The sequence below is a fragment of the Bos indicus x Bos taurus genome, chromosome 17 (assembly GCF_003369695.1).
Source record: "Bos indicus x Bos taurus breed Angus x Brahman F1 hybrid chromosome 17, Bos_hybrid_MaternalHap_v2.0, whole genome shotgun sequence".
Taxonomy (NCBI): Eukaryota; Metazoa; Chordata; class Mammalia; order Artiodactyla; family Bovidae; genus Bos; species Bos indicus x Bos taurus.
In genome coordinates this window covers 12091045-12110326 of record NC_040092.1, presented here as the reverse complement: position 1 = coordinate 12110326, position 19282 = coordinate 12091045, and the positions used below count along the sequence as shown (strand labels likewise).

The following is a 19282-nucleotide window of genomic DNA, read 5'->3' as shown; positions in this document are numbered from 1 at the left end:
CCGTCTGTCCCTCCATTGTGCTTCCGCTGGGGCCCTTAGCATCATGGCGACTCAGTAAGGAGAGGAGCCTTGAGACGGGATGCCGGGCGAAGCAGCTGCTGACCTGCCACCTTCATTTACCTGGTGGGAACTACTCTGTGGGTCCGTGAATTCACAGATGGACTCTTCATCAGCATGCGGGAAGAGAGGGAGAGCAGTGAGCAGAGATCAGAAGCCCCCAGCTGTGGACACTAAGCAGTTGAGATGGGGAGGGGATTGATCCCAGAGTCCTTGGGCAGTGGTGGGGGAGCTCACCACCTGCCTGTAGCTCTTCCCTGCCAGCCCAGAATCCCTAAGAACAAAGTTGATGTCTGGCCCACCCTCACCTCTCACCTGGCACCTTGCACAAAGAGCCCTTTGGCCAATTATTGATAGACAGACCACGCAAATGTCCAGTGAGCAGAGGCTCAGGGGCAGACTGCCCACTTGGAGTTCAGCCTGGCTCATGACCACCTGTGGGACCTTGAACAGGTCACTTCACCCCCTGTTGTAGGTAATGACTCAGGGGCTGACCTTGGAGAAATCACATAATTTGAGCCTCAGTTTTTTCCATCTATAAAGTGGGCACAGCAGTACACAGATCATGAGGCTGTTGTGAGATCATGTGCAGCCCATGTTTAACACGCCGTAGGGCACGTGGCCCTGAGAAAGACCGTAGGGATGGATGGATACGTCATGTGTGTTAGAACATTGCTGGTGCCAGTGGTATACTGGAAAGGCTTCTAATGCCAAGAGCTTTAGCCCTTTTTTCTTGGCTCTAGAAGAAACAGAAAGAAGCCTGCAGTTTATTCTTATCACAAAACCAGCCCTTCATCTCATTCTTGTTCAGACCACAGTGTTGTTCCAATTCTGGATCCCTTGGGTGGCAGCTGATTTCCCCGCGCCCACCCCCCTCCCCCCACCTCAGTAATGCCTTGAGCACCGGTGGAGAGATGTCCGACTTCCCCCACGTGACTCAGCACTTCTACTGAGACCCTGGTTCCTCCAGTGGATCCAAATAGGAGAGCAATAAGGACTTGTGTCCTGGGAGCAGAAGGGCCGAGGCTCCCCAGGGTGTGCCTGACCTCCACTTGGTGTCAGCGTGCAGGCTGGAAGGTTGGCCTGTGCATGAAGCCTCCAAACCCAGGCATCAGAGTAGCTACAGAATCATCAGGGTCAGCATCTCTGGAGGGCTCGCTCTCTCTCTGTCTCCCCGTCACTTCCTTCCCCTCCCCAACCTATCCCATCACTTCAGTGGAGGAGAGAGAGGCTGCTTCATCCTTTTCAGTAGCAGAGCTAAAAATACCCCCCCACCCCACCCCCCGAGCAAAGTTGCCATCCAGGACTGCAGCAGGTCTGGTCACAGAGTCTCAAGGGAGGGGATCCCCACACACACGCACACGTGTGCACACGCACACGTTGTGTCTACATTCAGACCTCGTGTGCAAACAAATTTGCATGCCTGGACTTGTTTATGAGGCCCAGGCATAATTGGCTTGCCTCTGTACACCTCAGCGGCCCCTCCCCACTCGCCTACCCCCTACCCCCATCCCTACCCCCACCGCACCTCGAAAGAGATGAGAAACATGACAACAAACTCGTTGTCGAAAGCCCACGAATCCCCTACCAGTCACGCGCTCCCTGGCGTGGCGGAGATGGGGGTGGGGCTGCGGCGTGGGGGAGTGATGGGTGAACCCGAGGTGAATGAAATAATTGGAAAAGTGAGGTGTGAGTTTGTTACTGAAGTGTGAGCGTGGTGGGGGAGGGAAGGCGGGCCATGTTTAAAAGCCCGGTATGTCCTCTTTATTCACAGCTTCTGATACAGTAATTGCTATTTTGTGGTTTCTATTATCTACACAGTGGGGAGCATCCGTGTCTCCTTCCCAAGCGGTAGAGTCTGGGCTTGGGTAGGAGCGGGTGGGAGGGTGGGGTTCCTGGGTGCCCTGTCATCTTCTCCCTCTCTGGTTCCCTGGTGGCCCTGCCCAGCCTCACCCAAGCCTCTGCTCCCAGGAGACACACACAACTTCCTGCAAAAGCCGCTCTTAAACATGGCTCCATGGGCTTTGCTGCCAGATAAGAACCTTAATAATGTTTGGTATTTATATATCGCTTATCTCCAAGGAGCTAAAGGTACTTCATTGATTTTCTCCACTGCCCCCACCCCCCCCCACCCCAGCCCACCACACCAACCTTTTTTCTTTTTCTATTTTAATTCTCTTTCAATATCTCTCTGAGATCATTAGTGTCAGCTTTATTTTCTCCCACACAGTAGTTTCAACCAAAGCCATCCACGTCCCCAGCATCCTTTCTCCACCAGGAGCAAAAGCTGGCTTGGGTTTCACGTCCCGGACCGTGGGGCTTAGGGGGGCCACTTGGCCTCTTTGGCGCTTTAAGTTTTCTCATCTGTAAAAACAGGAGGCAGCGACTCTTAACCCACAGTTGTTGTACCTAGAAACGGTATGTTTAAAAGCCCTAGCACGTCACAGGCACGACGACTCTGTCGTCGATCGCTGGGGTGACAGCCACAATGACAGTGTCTTGACGCTCCAGCCGTTCATTCTGGGGCTTCACAGGTAGCGGTTCTAAGATCTAACCCTAATCTTTCAGCCGTTTCAGAAGCCTGCCCTCTCTCTCATCGCATTCTCAGAAGGAAGGAACAGGCGGGCCCACCATCACCCCTTCCCAGTCCCCCAAAGGGTGCTGTTGTTCAGTCTCTCAGTCAGGTCTGAGTCTTTTACGACCCCATAGACTGTAGACCACCAGGCTCCTCTGTCCATGGGATTCTCTGGGCAAGAGTACTAGAGTGGAGGGCCATTTCCTCCTCCAGGGGATCTTGATGGCCCAGGGATCAAACCCATGTCTCCCGAATTGGAGGCACATTCTTTACCATCTGAACCACCTTGGAAGCCCCCAGCCCCCAAAGAATAGTTTTGGTTTTGTTTTTTAAGCTCCTCGGGTCTTGGGACACGGCATTTCCTTGGCCTTGCAGATGTCTGTCTGGACATCTGCACAGCCCAGATGGGCTGTGACCTCCCCCTTGGCCCACCGTCTCCCTGGGACAGGACCCCAGCTCCCTGGTCCCTGCCCTCATCCCTTATGGACTGAGGCTGCCCTTCCATCCAGGCTTTCCCCGCCGAGCTCTCATTTCCCACTTCTCCAGGCCACGTGAGCATGGCTCCTTCAGCTTCTCCCCATCAGCTTTATTCTCCACCTTTTAATTATTTTCCTCGCCTTTCTCCGGACCCTCAGCTGCTTACCATGCATAGGGCGTCCACAGCTTGCAATGCTCTGTGGAGAGGGAGGAATTAACCTCACCAGTCTCTCCCTCTGTCTGTCTCACACGCGCGCGTGCGCGCGCGCACACACACACACACACACACGCGCGCGCGCGCGCGCGTGAGCTCCCCTGAAAGGAGCCAGGCTCAGGAGGTTGGAGCCCCTGCGGGCAGAGGCAGGGGGTTTGCACTTAGTATGGAGGTGGAAGGAACTGGAACTCAGTCAGCCGTCCTTACTGCCATCTCAGGCAGGTCACTGGACCCCTCAGAGCCTACACGGGGCAATCCTTGCTGCCCCCTACACTCGGCCTTCCTGCTTCACGCCAGATGGGGCCATGCCCCAGGGACAGAAAGAAAGTCCCCGCTCCTGAAAGTGGTCCCCTGCAGATAACTGAAGGGGGTGAAACACTGGGCAGTGGAGAGAGCTCCGGGTTCACGTCAGACACTCTCTGGCTCTCTCTCCAGCCCTGCTGCCTACTTGCAAGAAGCACTTGCCTCCCTGAACCTCAGTTTCCTCATCTGTAAAATGGGCATGGTGAGACCAATGATAATGAATGTTTGTGCTGTTGGTGTGTGTACCCAGTGGCCTGGTTCCTCCACCCTCCAAGTGTGGCTGTGATGTCCCAGTGGTCGTGTCCCCCTTTCATTAGGGGTACTGTTTCTTCATTCCAAAACTACCTTCACACATCCACTCTGAGCCAGGCCCGGGGCGCCTTGCCACAGATCCAGTGGTGAGCAAGATAGATGTGGTTTCCACTCTCGCAGAGCTGGGTTCCAGCCCCAGGGGGAGGCAGAGACTTACTTGGGTGTCCGTATGGCAGCACCCTGAAGCGCAGTGGGCCCTTGAACCCCAAGCAGATCAGCCAAGGCTGCTGCCTTAAGTCAAAGCCTAAAAGAGCCTGGAAGCTGAGGCAGGAGTGGAGGGCGAGCGGAGAGACCAACACACCCATAGGTTGTGTCTGTCCAGTGCCCAGCATGGCCTGGACACGTACAGGTGCTTGCCAAGGCCCCCCTGTGCCTGAGAGCCTTCTCAGACCAGGTTTGGATCCATCCGATGCTCCTGCCCCTGCAGCCCCAGTGGCTTTCTGAAGAACTTGGGGCCAAAGGGTCGCTTACATTTACCCGAAGGGGTCTACCAGGAAGTGTGTGTATCCCCTGCCTTCCGTGTCCAAGGCCAGCCCTGGAGGAGGCGCTGGGGCTTCGCTGGAGAAAGAGGCGGTGTATCTGTCGTGGGGCGTGTCGGCCTTTAGGTGGCAGAATAAAGCAGGGTTTGTGGACTGGGCTCCACTAGGCGCTCTTCCACCTCACCTTCCTGCTCATCCCCACCTGCCCAGCCTCCAGGCCCTTCCAAGTCGGCCATGAGCCCCAACTGGGGGTGGTGGTGCTGGGAAGACTGACAAGGTGCCCCCCAGCCCCTCCCCTCCCTGGCAGGCCGGCCTCCTCACCAGCAGCAACCCCCCACCCCCTGCTCAGAGCGAGGCCAGGAGGGGGAGCGAAGCGGCCGGGTGCGCGCCAGGGAGACGTGCAGATTCATTTTGAGGCCTCATAATGCCGCATTTACACACCATCCTGCCTCCAGAAATTGGGCCGGCCGATGCCTGGTCATGCTGGCAGGGCCGCGGGTTAACTCCTTGGATTTAGCTTAGATCATTTCACAAGAGCTTACGGCCTTTACTGTGTTTTTTTCGCCCAATCGGTCTCTGGCCCTGAGGCGTCCTAGACCGTCGCAGGTAGGCGCGTATGCCCCCGCACCCGCAAGTGTGTGTAGATTTTCAAATAAAATAATACCTCTCTTCAGATGCCACACACATTAAATATTTATTGGCAGCAATCGCGTGTATACGTTTGATAAATGGACCTGAGGATGGGGTGGGGGCGGGGGCGGGGGCAGTGGGATGCGGTAAAAGCAAGGGAGGCCCCATCCTTTTGTCCCGGAATTTCTCAAAGGTTTATCCTTGAGGGGCAGGGGTAGAAAGGAGGGGAGGGGCTGGGGGGATGGCCAGGGACCATGTTTACCTGTCTGATCCCTGTTGGGAGGGGGTGGGGGGGTGAGCCGTTTTCTCCCCCAGAGCTTGGCCTGACTTCACTTAGCACATATCAAAACCCAGAGGCCGGCGGGAGAAGTGGAGTTCAGAGGGCGTGGCTGTGCGTCATTCAAGCGCCAAGCACTGAAGAAGCACTTCAGGTCCCATGTCTGGCATCAGGGACTCATCCTGCTTACACAGTGCAGCCGTGGGGCCGATTTCAGGTCAAGAGACCGTGCTTGGTCTCCCCGAGTCCGGGGGCCCCTGGCGTGCACACATGAGCAGGCCCTGGCCCTGGCCAGTCAGGTGTGCAGGAGTCTGGATCCCCGCCCCCCACTTGCTGAATATTTACCCCTGCCCTCCAACTCCCCAGGAGCAAAGGGAGGATGAGTGTGTCCACCCATTAGAAAGGAAGGGAAAAGTCTCCATCAGCGGGGTTGTCCCCTTGCTGCCCGGCGTGATGACCAAGGCCTGAAGGGAGGAGGCCACCCACGCACCCCCACTGGGGCACATGCTGGCCAGTGGGGAGCCGGCACTGACACGAGTGTGTGCACACCTGTCTGTGCACACGTGTGCAATCTGTAAGTACCCCAGTCTTCTGACTGGCAAGGATCAGCAAGTGGGGATCAGTCCTGGCCCACCCTCGTATCTGCCCCCTACCCGGCTCCAGTGCAGGCAGTTCTGAAACTCGCGTGTTTTTTGTTCCAGCACCTTCGGGGAGCTGAAGACCGTCCGCTTGCCGAAGAAGCTGACCGGGACGGGCACGCACAGAGGCTTCGGCTTTGTCGACTTCCTCACCAAGCAGGATGCAAAGGTGAGACCAGGGTTCCTCCCACCCAGCCTCTCCTTTCTGGGCCATTTTGCCAAAGAAGCAACAAGGCACCTTAACAGATGTGGGTGCCCCTACCCGCCCCCCGCTGATGTGGGTTTCCTCTTCTCTCCCTGCAACCCTGCTAATTTGTATGATGTCCTTGGAAGAGAAGACCCTGGGTTTTGTGTTGGAGGAAGGGGCAGTTCAGGGTGCCGGCTACTGCAGATCAGACAGCAAGTGTGGGAGACAGTGTGGAGAGTGTGGAGGGGAGCCGGTGGGTGGTGCTCAGTGAGGAGGCCACCAGACAGCCCAGGGGGAACCCCTGGGGTCACCTCTATCCCTACTTCTTCCCACTGGTGCCGGGGGCTTCTGTTTTGTGCTCGCTTCAGGTCAGGCCAGGCAGGTGCTGCTGTGTATAAGCACGGGTGCAGAGCTACTTGGAGAGAGCTTTTCTTTTTGAAGCAAGGCGGCCTCTCTGGGTTTGGGGCTTGGCGCACGGGGGTCCTGAGTCCTCATGCTCTCTCCCCAACAGCAGAGAGGGGCAGAGGCTATGTGACCCAGGGTTCATTCAGCTGTGTCTGTGGTCGCTGGGCCGTGGCGCCGTCTCCGTGGGCTCCTTCTGTGAGCCCATGCCACAGCCCACCCGCCCCCACCCTGGCCTGTCATCCCTTGAGGGCTCAGTGCAGCGGGGGAGCAGCTCACACTGAGGGCTGGCACGCGCCCTGCCTGCGACGAGGTGTCTTCGGAGAAGCAGGGTGTTGGTTGGGAGCACACCCATTGGCCTGCTGCAGGGGTGGGTGGAGCTGGAGGTGGCAGCTCAGAGACACAGCTGCGGCCTTTGTGGGCCCTGGGAAACACGCACAGGCAGAGAGGGCACCCTGGGACCCCGGCAAGCCTGCCAGCCAGCCACCTTTGTCTCTCAGCGTCTTGAACTCAAGTGCCTGCTTTGTTGACACGTGGCCATGTTTGTCCAGACATCTGCTCCTCTTTCTTCTTGCCTGGCAGCCCTTCCCTTGCCTCTCATCCTCGTGGCAAGAGAGACCGCACCCCCTGCTTGCAGCCAGCCCATGCATGGCCTTGACACTCACCAGTAAGGGGTGCACCTGTCGGGGTCCCCACGCTGGCTGGGCGGGAAGCCGGGAACAGCATGTCTAGAGCACGGCTCCTAACGGCTGGCCGCTCTGCTTTCCCAGCTCTGCCCTGTTCCTCAGTCTTCTTGTCTGTAAAAAACGGGGCAGTGACAGGTCCCACGGTCACAGAGTGAAGAAAGATGGTGACACGGGTCCTGGCACACGGTGCTCATTCACGCCAGCCCAGGTCCCTTCGGGGCCACCAGCCCTCCATCCGCAGACAGGAGAGGAGAGGCCTGCAAAGTAGTGCTTTCTCTACTGCTCCGTTGAGCCCTCAGCTTCCGTGTTTGTATAGAACCACCGTCATCTGCTCTATGTCAGGGAGACTGTGACCAGAGGAGAAATGAAGGGGCTTTGCTCCTGCTCCCTAAATCACGTCTTTTATTCAGATACAGTTGGGTTTCCCAGGTTGCTCAGTGGTAAAGAATCTGCTTGCCAATGTAGGAGATGTAAGAGATACAGGTTCAATTCTTGGATCAGGAAGATGCCCTGGAGGAGGGCATGGTAACCCACTCCAGTATCCTTGCCTGGAGAATTCCATAGACAGAGGATCCGGTGAGCTACAGTCCATGCGGTCGCAAAGAGTCGGACACAGCTAAAGCTACTTAGCATGACACAGCACAGCCAGGGCTGGCTGTCAGGGCACAGACTCTACAGCCGGGATCCTAGCACTTAGCTGCGGTGTGACCTTGAGGGGGGTCCTACATGCCTCAGTTACCCCCCATATAAAACAAGAACGGGATTTTCCTCATCCTGTTATCGTGAGGTTTGGATGAAGTGATAGTCTCAGAGTGGGATCTGGCCTCTGTGAGCTCTGCGTGTTAGCTGCAATGAGCAGGAGTATGGTGAGGGTGGTGGTGGTGATTGGAGAGGAAGGCACAGAAGGAGCAAAGAGAAGAGTTGTCAGCGCTCCTCCAGCTGGGAGCCGAGGCCTCTCCCCAGAGCCTGACAGCAGAATTAACGTGGCTCTCAGGACCCAAAGGGTGGGACCAGATGTGAGCTCCCAGCCTTGAAATTCCACGTGCCCCCGTCCCCAGGACACAGTCAGTATCTCTTTGTTCCCTGGGATCATTAGAATGGGGCAGGAGGGCAAGGGTCCACAGGTGGGCAGGGCAGTGCCAGCTCCCCGTACCGGAGGCCAGGCTGCAAATGTTCTCTGCCAAGCCCAGCACAGCCCTCTGCCGATTCTTGGAGATGGCTCCTCCTCCCCCACCCACCCCCGCCCCCGCCCCTTCTCTCCCTTCCATCCTGGGCTCCAGGAGAAAGGGCAGCTGAGGACAGCAAGGACGCAACCCCACACCCCTCCGGGACTGGCTCTCATTGCCCCTCACCTCACACAGGCGGCAGCCGGGCTCCTGAGCTGTCCTGGCCCCGATGTCCCCGTCTCTCTCAGGCCCTTTGTGCTGCCGAGGAGTGAGCTGGTCTCCCGTAAAGTCTGAACCCGCCAGGAGCGCGCCTCTCCTGCAAAGATCCCTTTGCTCTTTTTGCTTCCCGGAGAAGCCGCCGTGCCTTCTCCCTCTCCTTCTCCCCGTCTGCCTGAAGAACTTTATTGTCTCCCGAGTGGAACATTTAGCGCTCTCCACTGACCCATAGCGCCATGCGTGCTGCATGTTGGTGAATAGGATTCTGAATATTGTAAATACCTGGTTAGCTCAAGGGTGGGCGTGAGTTTGAAGAGGGAAAGCAATGCTGGAAGGAGACACTGAGTTAGAAAACCCCAGAGATCCTTTTTTTTCCTTCTCCAAAGATAGCAGTCATGGGAATCCCAGAGCTGGCAGAGGGGCCTCCAGGACCTCTCCCCATCCCCCATTTCTCAGGGCAAGCACCCTCCCAACCCCCAGAGGTTCTCCCTTTGAAGATCTGCTTTAGAAACCCTTTCCAGGTCTTTACTGAACCCTGACCACTCGGCTCCCTCACCAAGGGCTTCATTTCATCCCCGTTTTTTTCCCCCACGTGAAGATGAGTGGTCAGGCACTGTCTTGGAGTCAGCAGTGACTGAACCTGGAGATGTAAGCCTCCCACGGGGACCCCAAGAAGTCCTCAGACAGGAGAAAAGGCAAAGAGGAGGAAAAAAAGGGAAGGGGGACTCCTACGAGGGGCGGAGGCAGGGAGGACATAAAGGCCGATTGCAGCACCTTGGGTCTGGAGAACAGTGAGGAGATGAGGTCTGTGAACCCAAGTGTGTGACTCCGGGCACAGGGCTCCTCCCTGGCACCAGCTGGTCCATTTCACCAGCTGGCAGAGGAGAGAGTTAGGCTCCCGGTCAGTCCCCGGAGGTATCCCCACAGCACCCAGGTCTTTCTTTGGGCCCTGAGCACCGGCCATCTGCGTCGTCCCCACACCCAGGGATTCTCAGTCTTCTGACCTTGCTCCATGACCCCGTGTTCCAACCCAGCATATCCTGGGGAACTCCATCATCTGTCTGCCCCCCACTCCCAGGGTCAAGCACAGACCCCCAAACAGGAAAGAGAATGCTAGCACAAGGCTCCACGGAGAGCTCAGGGTAACCAGGCAACTGAGGACAATAGTCAGAGGCTCCAGCGACGGCCGGGCAGGCTTTGTGTGTGACACATACTCGGCACACGCATTGTCTCGTCCCAACCTGCGGCAACCCCGGAATGCAAAAGAGATTTGCATTAACTCGCTCCCTGGTTTCTCCGAGCACTGGCTAAGCTTTGTGCGTACAGGACCGTGGGAAGCTGGGACCTGGCTCTTGCTGACATGCTAAACGGGGTGGGACCTGGCCTGGCCGTCAGCCCCTATCACAGGCTCCCGGAACTGGCAGGTTCTCCTAAACCTAGGGCGTTTTACCAGCCCCTGATACCCCAGGCATAAATGTCAGTCCCTTTGAAAGGGCTGCTTATTATCTGAGCCTCCAGGTGCAATGAGCCTGCCTGTCTCAAAGAACCTTCCCGCACGTGCTAGAAAGAAGCAGGGATAAAGGTTGGTGAGAGCAGACGGGAAGTCCCAAATTCATTGGTCTTCTCCCATGGCCTGGGTCTGCCCTTACGTGTAGGGGTGTTTGTAGTGTCTCGGGCTCACACAGTTCTCTGGGCCCTGATGATGTTTCTGGAAGGGGAGCCCCTTGGCACCAATTTAAAAAGCACATCCACTTCTAAAAGCCCATCTGGGCGTTCGCATGCATAGGCTTAAGGAAGCCATTTGACAGATGGAAAAACTAAGGTTCAAAGGGATGGGGCCACTTGGCCAGAGCTGAGAAATCCCACATGTCCATCTGATTCCAAAACCCATGTGTTAGCACTTCCTTCCTTCATTCACATATTCACTTAAAGCGAGTGTTGGCTGCAACCAGACGGTGTGCCCAGCCCCTCTGCCCCACACCCCCAACCAACCCCAACCCCTCCCCAAAGAAAAGGACTCACCAATTAGACATTTTGGAGGAAGGCCAAAAGGCTGGGCCTTAAAATGTCTCTTGGGAACAGGCCCAGGATGGAATCAACTCCTCCAGGGGCCCCAGAGAAGTAGCGGGCATCCCTTTAGCAGCCTCCACAGCCCCAGTCTCCATCCAGCCCTCCCAAGCAGCTTTCTACCTGCACGGGTGACCTGGGATTCCAGACCAGCTGTGTCCCCGCCCATTGGCCAAGAGGCCACCGATAGCCATTGGGATTCCATGTAGAAGCCGCCACCTTCTCCGTCTTTACCTGGACTGCCGGTCGGTCACTGAGGAAGAAGAGCAGACTTGAGGTTCAGCAACCAGAACATTCTTTTTTTTCTTTTTCTTTTCCTCCCCATGCATGCGCCTTTAATTTCTCCCTTCTCCGAGCCCACCGAGCCTTTGTACTTTTGCAGTTGCAGCTGTTTTTATTTGCCTCTGCTGCTGTTGTTTTAAAAGGTCTATTTTCACATGGAATGTTATCCAATTAGCAGAGCAATGTGTTGGCTTAAATAAACACTTGGGGGGAGCCGGCAGTAGGGAGATGGGATGGCGGGCGGGTTGGCAGGCAGCGTTCTCACTGGTAAACAGCCGCAGCTTTAATTGGGGGGTCGCGCCAGTTGACGTCTCCTTTCCCACTTCTCACTTTTTGCTCGCTGCCTGCGGAGGTGGTGGGGGGCAGGGAGGGGTGATGTGGGCACACGGCCTCAGGCCCACCGCAGTTGGGGTGATACTGAGCATCTCGTAGGGGGAGTCCCACCGGGCCTCTCCGCACCTATGGACTTCGCCTTGCAAATTCCACCAAAACGAGACTGGTGGTGGGAAGAGGTGATGGTGAGCGAACCAGACAGAGCTTCTCAAGGCGGAGACAGCCGCCTCCTGCTGGGTGCCTGGCCATGGTGCAGGCGCCATCAACAGCTATCGCCATCAGGCTAGTGATGGTATGCGGTCTGCACACATTTGCTTATCCAAGTGCAAGGACAGCAGAGAGTACAGCCTGCTCCATGGCCCCGAAGGAGTGCAGCCAGGGACTGAAGGGGACATGGCCCCATGGGAATGAGAAATCCAGGCTGTGTGCTCCCCCGGGCAGCCCATGTTCTAGAAAGGCAGGGCGGCACAGTGGTTAGCAGCGTGGCCGTGAAATCAGAGCTGCCTCCTCCATCTGTGTGAATGTGCACAAGGGGTTTTACCTCCCCGCACCCCAGGTTACTCGTCCCCACAACCAGAAATAGTAGTACTACCGCCAGGCAGCCGTGAAGGTTAAGTGGAAGGATGCGTGCCGAGCGATTGCCATAGGCTTTGGCAGAGGGCAGCAGAGAAGGAGAGGCAGTGGTGTGCTCTGGGCCCCTGTGAGGTGGTTTCACTGCACTTTGGAGACTGGGGTCGGTTGTCTTTGTTGCCTTAACTGGACGCAAATCCGGGAATTAGGGTGCTGTCCCCACTGGTCCACTGAAGCGTGTGTGTTAAGTGTGTGCATTCATGCTCGTGGGGTTCTTATTTATTTATTTTCAGTGTTGATTGCACGGAGTCTTCACCGCTGTGTGGGCTTTTCTCTAGTTGTGTCGAATAGGGGCTTCTCTCTAGTTGTGGTTCGAGAGCTTCTCATAGCTGTGGCTTCTCGCGTCTCGTTGTGGAGCACGGGCTCTAGACGCGTGGGCTTCAGTAGTCATGGCATTCAGGCTTGATTGCCCCACAGCATCTGGGATCTTCCTGGACCAGGAATCGAACCCGTGTCTCCTGCATTGGCAGGTGGACTCTTAACCTCTGGACCAACAGGGAAGTCCTTATGTTTGTACTTTAATTGCAAGTTTTGCCTAGTTCCTATCATCGGGGCCCGGGGCTAAAAGAAAGCACCTTTGAATCCTGAGCCTTGCATTTGAGAGCAAGGATTTGGACTCAGCCAGCGCATTTATGGGCTGAGAACCCGGGATCAGGACAAGCCGCCCTCCTGCAACGAGCAGATGTTCATCCATCACCACCGGGCATGAGTGGCCCAAAGCGTGCCCGTGTCCTTCTGTCCCTCTGTATGTCCTGCAGCTGCCCCACCCCCGTGGGGTCAGAGTGGAGGCCATGGGGCTCCACCACTCTGAGAAGGGCCTGGGTTCAGATGTCCTTGTCTCAGATTTACTCAGCGGTCTAGACCAGTTCCCAAGGAAAGGTAACCAGCCCAGCTGAGCTGACCGGCCTTTCTCCCTCCCAGTGGCACAAAGTTATCATCATCTTAAAATCAGATTACCAGGAATTCCCTAGCAATTCTGTGCTTAGGACTTTAGGCTTTTGCTGCCGAGGGCCCAGGGTTCAGTCCCTGGTCGGGGAACTAAGGTCCTACAAGCCGTTGTGGTATGGCCCAAAAAAGTAACGATAAAACTACACCACCAAGGGCAGAATCACCGGTCCCAGCAAGCACAGGCCCTGAGTGTGTGCCGGGCGCTGGATTAAATGCCTGGTCATGTATTCTCAGCCTCAGGAAGCCTGAAACTCCACCACTTTGTAATCGAGAAAGTGAACACCGAGAAGTTTCTCGTCAGATCAAAGGCAAGAAAGCACCAAGACCAAGCTTTCCGTGCTGCTGTGAAGCCCAAGGCCATCGCCACACCCCACCGCCCCACTGCCTGCTCACTCTGGGCCCTCGGCTCCCTGGGGGGGCCTCTTTCTCTAGTGGCTCTTTTTTCCGTCTCTGAGGTCAGAGGTCATGTGTCACCTTCCTGTTCCCTGGTTCTGTCCCTTCATTTGGGCTCTTAGTAGGTCCTCCAGTGATGCTGAGTAGAGTTGAGCTGTGTGGATGGATGGATACAAGGTAGAGACATCTAGTCATCTGAAAGATTTGGACACAACAGCCTAGAAAATGGGTCCCTGAGCGTTCCTTAGAAAACTGCCCTCAGCTCCACGATATCAGACCTCAGAATGGCCCTAGGTGCTAAGTGGGGGGCCCCCAGTTGGAGTCACCAGTGTTGTGCAAAGAACCCCACTTATTCAGGGGGGTAGCTCCTCCCCTGTGGAGGCCAGAAGCAGCTGGAAGATTTGCCAAGAGCACGCGTACAGGAGTCCGGGAGTGTTGGGCCAGGGACAGAAGTGATGTGTCCCTCAGGCGCACGGTCCAAAAGGAGACGATACCAAACGTCCCAGGGTGGTGGCCCCCCCTCTCTGGAGCCGCCAGCCCCTGGTGTCCGACGCCCTCGGCCGAGAAGGAGCCGAGCTCCCAGCAGGGCCAGCACTCCGAGCTCACGTGGTCGTTCTTGGCTGGCACAGGCCATGATTCCTCCAGGCAGCGGGGACACAGATGGTTTGGGACAGGTTGGCGGCATCCGTGTTCAGGTGGATCTGGCATGTGCTGAGAGATGCTGCCCTCCCTCTCGGCAGGAGACAGCAGAGGGCCGAGAGATGCCCTGTCTTCTCAGGACAGGAGGCCTGGCCTGGGTCCCTGAGACGGGAGTCCTGCCAAGGGCATCGAATGGGCCTTTGTCGCCAGGAGGCAGAGGCCTGTCTCCAGGGAAAGCCAAAGAAAGACCTTCCAGCCGGCGCTGGAGGCCGGGGCTCTCAGGGCCTGCAGTTGGTGGCTTAGGTCAGAGGAGGTAAGAGAGGCGTGCTTCTGGGATGGCCGGGGCAGAGAGCCGGGTGATGGGGACAGCTCCGGACCCAGGCCTGAGACCTGCTGTCTGAAGCGGGCCGTCCATCTGCCCGGGTCAAGGCAGAGGGGACTTCAGGCGGCCATCTGCATCAGCAAACAGAACCCAACCCCAGATGGTTCAAGGGAAGAGATTCATGGAAGGGTAAGAAGGGCTCAGGGGCTCACCAGGGACCATGCAATCCACCCCCTCCCAGGGCCAGTGACAGTGGGAGCTGCTGCCACCTCAGGCTAAGGGACCTTGAAGGGACAGGTGAGGGCTTGAGCTGTCAAGGGGGAGCCACCAGCAGGAGCTGTCGTCCTCGGCAGAGGGAGCAAGGGAGAAAGTCCCCCAACCTCTCTGATCCCTCCCTCCAGCCTCCCATATGCTTGTCCTAAATTGAACCCAGGGCCCATGAGCCCTGGTTATTCCCTACAGGAGAGTCACCCCGGAGAAGGGGTTGCAGAGGAAGAGCAGAAATAACCAGTACGGGCACATGGGATCGTGGCAGGAATGGCCCTGAAGTGGCCCAGTTAGGGGGGTGTCTTGTCATCCGTGGCCGCCTCCTCTTTGCCGAACCACTGCATCCTTAGAGTTCTGTTCTGCATCTTCAGGCTTCAGCATTTACCCTGCCGGGGGACCGATCAGGTGTTCAGCCAAGTCCTAGCGGCCCAGGGGACTTCCCATCCCGAGGTCCCGAAGTCACGCATGTTGGGAGCGGGGTCTTTTGTCCATCTCGGTGCCACACCCAGAAGTGTGTGTGTGTGTGTGTGTGTGAGGTCTTGGCCTAACCAAAGGCGGGGTCTTCTGTCCATCTCGGTGCCACACCCAGGAGTGTGTGTGCGTGTGTGTGTGTGTGTGTGAGGTCTTGGCCTCACCAAAGGCGGAACCTCGGGCTTGACGGGCCAGATGTACTCATTTTCCTGCCACCTGCACGGACTGAATCCAGGGGCTGGGGGAGCCAGGGCAGGACCCCTAAGTCCCAGGCAGCCCTCCGTCTCCAGCCAGGACCAATCTCAGCGTCCCTCCCGGTCTGGAGATGTTTTCAAGACCCTCGGTGGAGAAGACTCCAAGGCTGTATCCACTGATCATGTGTTGCCCCGAGCAGTGTGCTGCGGATAGCGAGGATAGAGACCTCCCTTGGAGGTCCAGGTCAAGCTGGGGAGCCTGGCACACAAGCAGATGCTGGAAGACAGCTGGGGGCGCAGGGCACAGCATGGGGGGTGCTGGAGTCTGTAGGAGGGGAGCAGGGGACCACCAGCAAGTCGGCTCTGACAAGGGGAGCCCTCCAAGGCTGAGGAGAATGTTGTGAAGGCTCAGAGATGGAACCCATAGAGGCGGAAAGGATAAGTAAGAAGGACCTTGTGCTGTGCTGTGCTTAGTCGCTCAGTCGTATTCGACTCTGCAGTCCCATGGACTGTAGCCCACCAGGATCCTCTGTCCATGGGGAATCTCCAGGCAAGAATACTGGAGTGGGTTGCTGTGCCCTCCTTCGGGGGATCTTCCTGACCCAGGGATCGTACCCAGGTCTCCCTTTATAGTCTGAGCCACCAGGGAAGCCCAGGAATACTGGAGTGGGTAGCCTATTCCTTCTCCAAGGGAATTTCCCGACCCAGGATTCAAACCAGGGTCTCCTGCATTGCAGGCAGATTCTTTACCAGCTGAGCTACCAGGGAAGCCCAAGAAGGACCTTGACATGCCTACAAACTTTGGCCTCAGTTTTCCTCTCCTTGAAATGGGAGCATGACCTGTCTCCTCATGAGTAGGCTGAGGTCATGTGCTTAGAGTTCTCTAGAGCCCAGGAGATCTGTAATCCTGGGTTTGCAGCCCCTTGGATGGCAGGGGAGGAACACAGGCACCAGAAGCAGGATTTGGCGAGAAGCAGGGAGCTGGGAACAGCTAACTTGCCACTTCCTCCTCCGTTGGCACACCCAGCCCTGCACAGAGCTCTGGACAGCCCGCCATGACTGAGGCCCCATGGGCACACCGTGCCTGGAGCTGAGGTCTGGGAGGCTTTTCTCTGGGGAGAAGGTGGCTTGGATTGGGAGGAAGCTGCTATCAGACAGCAGTCCAGAGGGTCTGGGGCTGGGTCTCCCCCTCACCATTCCCCTGTCTCAAATATATAACAGGCTCCTCTGGGCTCTTTTTTTCTTTTTAAGCAGATCATTCTTTTAAAATTAATTAATTATTCCTGGCTGCACTGGGTCTTCCTGCTGTGTGCGGGCTTTCTCTAGTTGTGGCAAGCGGGGGCTACTCTTCGTCATGCATGAGTTTCTCATTGCAGCGGCTTTTCTGTGGAACATGGGCTCTAAGCTCGCGGGCTCAGGAGTTTCGGCTCCCAGGCTCTAGAGCACAGGCTCAGCAGTTGTGGTGCATGGGCTTAGTTGCTCTGCGGCGTGGGATGTCCCGGGGCCAGTGATCGAACCCATGTGCCTTGAATTAGCAGGCAGATTCTTAACCAGTGGACCACCAGGGAAGTCTTAACCATTTCTTTTTTTAAGTCCTTACTGAATTTGTTAACAATATTGTTGCTGTTTTATGTTTGTTTGGTTTTTTTTTGGCCCCAAGGCATGTGGGATCTTAGCCCCCTGACCAGGGATCGAACCTGCACCCCCTACAGTGGAAGGTGAAATCTTAACCACTGGACCACCAGGGAAGTCCCCGGGCTCTTTTAAGGAAGCCCAGATTACTCGGAATTATACACGGCCAGTTTTAGCCAGGAATCACTGTCCTTCCTGCCCGGGACAGTTTGAGGCCACCACATTCCAACCAGCAAGGCAATGGGGCTGGAAACACAACCTGATTTCCTACTCACCTGAGGGGATTAGAACCAGGAAGGGTAGTTCTGCTATTTTTAGAGATTCACATATTGTGCTCTAACCTCAAATACAAAAGAGCTTTTGTAGCCTACTTACTATTGTTCCTGCTCTTCAGTGTGGCAATGGGAAGTCAGGGGCACACGTCATAATAATATCAACAGCCAGCCTTTAGTGAGAATTACCATGTGCCGGGCAATGTGGTGTTAGACTTAATAGTTCATTGAATCTGCGCAACCATTCTTCTTTGCTACCTCTAGATTTACACATGGGGAATCTGAAGTGCAGAGAGGTTAAGCAGCTTGCCCAAGATCACACAACTTACAAGCGATGAAGCAGGGATTTGAACCATAAGTAGGCTTAGACTGTAAAGAATCTGCCTGCAGTGCAGTAGACTCGTGTTCGATCCCTGATCCAGGAAGATCCACTGGAGAAGGGAATGGCTACCCACTCCAGTAGTCTTGCCTGGAGAATCCCATGGACAGAGGAGCCTGGGGGGCTACAGTTCATGTGGTCACCGGAGTCAGACACGACTGAGCAACTAACACACAGACACAGCCCAGATCCAAGCCCCCAGCCTTAACTGCCATGCACCCTCATGTCTTAGAGTGAAAAGCCCTTCCAAAGAGAAGGGGATGAAAATTTGAAAGGGGTGACAGGAGGCTGGGAGACGGAATTTTTAGTAATTCCCACAATGAACAGGGCTTCCCTGGTGGCTCAGCCGTAAAGAATCTGCCTGTAATGCAGGAGACACAGGTTCAATCCCTGGGTTGGGAAGATCCCCTGGAGGAGAAAATGGGAACCCGCTCCAATATTCTTGTCTGGGGAATCCCATGGACAGAGGAGCCTGGTGGGCTACTGGGGTGAGCCTGGTGGTCGGTCCATGGGGTCGCAAAGAGTCAGACACAACTTAATGACTTTACCACCGCCACAGTGAACAGAGACTGCTCCAGGCTTTGTGTGGCACTGGAATGGAGAGCGGGTAAGAAAGAAACACAGATGTGACGACTGGAGCTAGAGAGAGGCTGGGGTAGGAGCATCACGCCTGGACCCTCCTTCCAGGCTCCATTATCACTTCTTCGGACCCTGACTTAACCCCTCCCAGAGGCCGCCGTTCGGCCACCCCCACCCAACCGTGTCCCCGGGACCACCGCTCCTCAGGGACCCTGGCACCAGAAATACCCACCATGCCAGACTTGCAACCAATTTCTCTCCCCCCTCTTAAAACCCCAACTCCCCCAGTCAGGCTGTTTCTCTGCCTTGCCAGCTGAGAACGCGTGTGTTTTAAAGCTCTGAATGGGCCATTTCGGCTCGGAGTCCAGATGCATTTTTATATCTGTGTGGGAAAAAAATGCAGAGGCTCGGCTGGCAGTCAGAAAGAGTTTTTAAATTAACGTTTTAAAAAAAAGAGAAAGTTTCCCGCACCTGGCCCCGCTCAGAAAAGCACAGAGAAGAACAAAGACATTTCTTTAATTTGGCCCCACCCACATTTAATTTTTAAGAGATAACGTGTCCCGCCCAAGTACTTTTCAGATGCAGCTGTCTATCAAATACCTACCCTGTGCCAGCCTCGGGGCTCATACTGTGTAAGTCACACACGTAACCCCATTTTACAGGTAAGGTAACTGAGGCTCATAGTGGGGCAGTTGGCTTACCCAGGGTCACACTTGTCTTCCTAGGCTGCCATGGCTTAAAAGAGCAGTGTTGTCTTCTCTTGGTGGGTGCTTGCTAAGTCGCTTCAGTCATGTCCGAGTCTTTGCAACCCCATGGACTGTATAGCCCGCCAGGCTTCTTTCTCCATGGGATTCCCCAGGCAAAAATGCTGGAGTGGATTGCCATGCCCTCTTCCAGGGATTTTCCCGACTCAAAGATCGAACCCGCATCTTTTATGTCTCCTACATTGGCAGGAGGGTTCTTGATCACCAGCGCCACCTGGGAAGCCCTTAGTGTCGAGGCCAGAAATCCAAGATCAGGGTGCGGAAGTGTTGGTTTCTTCTCAGGAAATCTCTGTTCCACGGCCTCTCCTAGCTTCTGGTGTCAGCCAGCATTCCTTGGCTTGTGGACATCACTCCAACCTCGGTCCTCACGGGCATTTACCCTGTCCATGTCTTCTCGTGGCCATCTCTTGTAAGAATGCCAGTCACCCTGGATCAGGGGCCCGCCCTGCTCCACCAGGTCCTTGTCTTAATTTAACTGCAGCTGCAAAGAC

General features: G+C 56.0%; 1 protein-coding gene across 3 annotated transcripts in view; it reads left to right on the top strand.

Annotated features, from left to right (window-relative positions):
* Positions 1-19282, top strand: part of RBM19 (RNA binding motif protein 19) — a 120817-nt gene that overhangs the window by 79339 nt on the left and 22196 nt on the right. For all 3 annotated transcript variants that reach the window (XM_027566684.1, XM_027566683.1, XM_027566685.1), the window contains one exon: positions 6026-6131. In XM_027566684.1, the coding sequence (XP_027422485.1) occupies positions 6026-6131 (106 nt within the window). The remainder of the gene's footprint in view (positions 1-6025; positions 6132-19282) is intronic.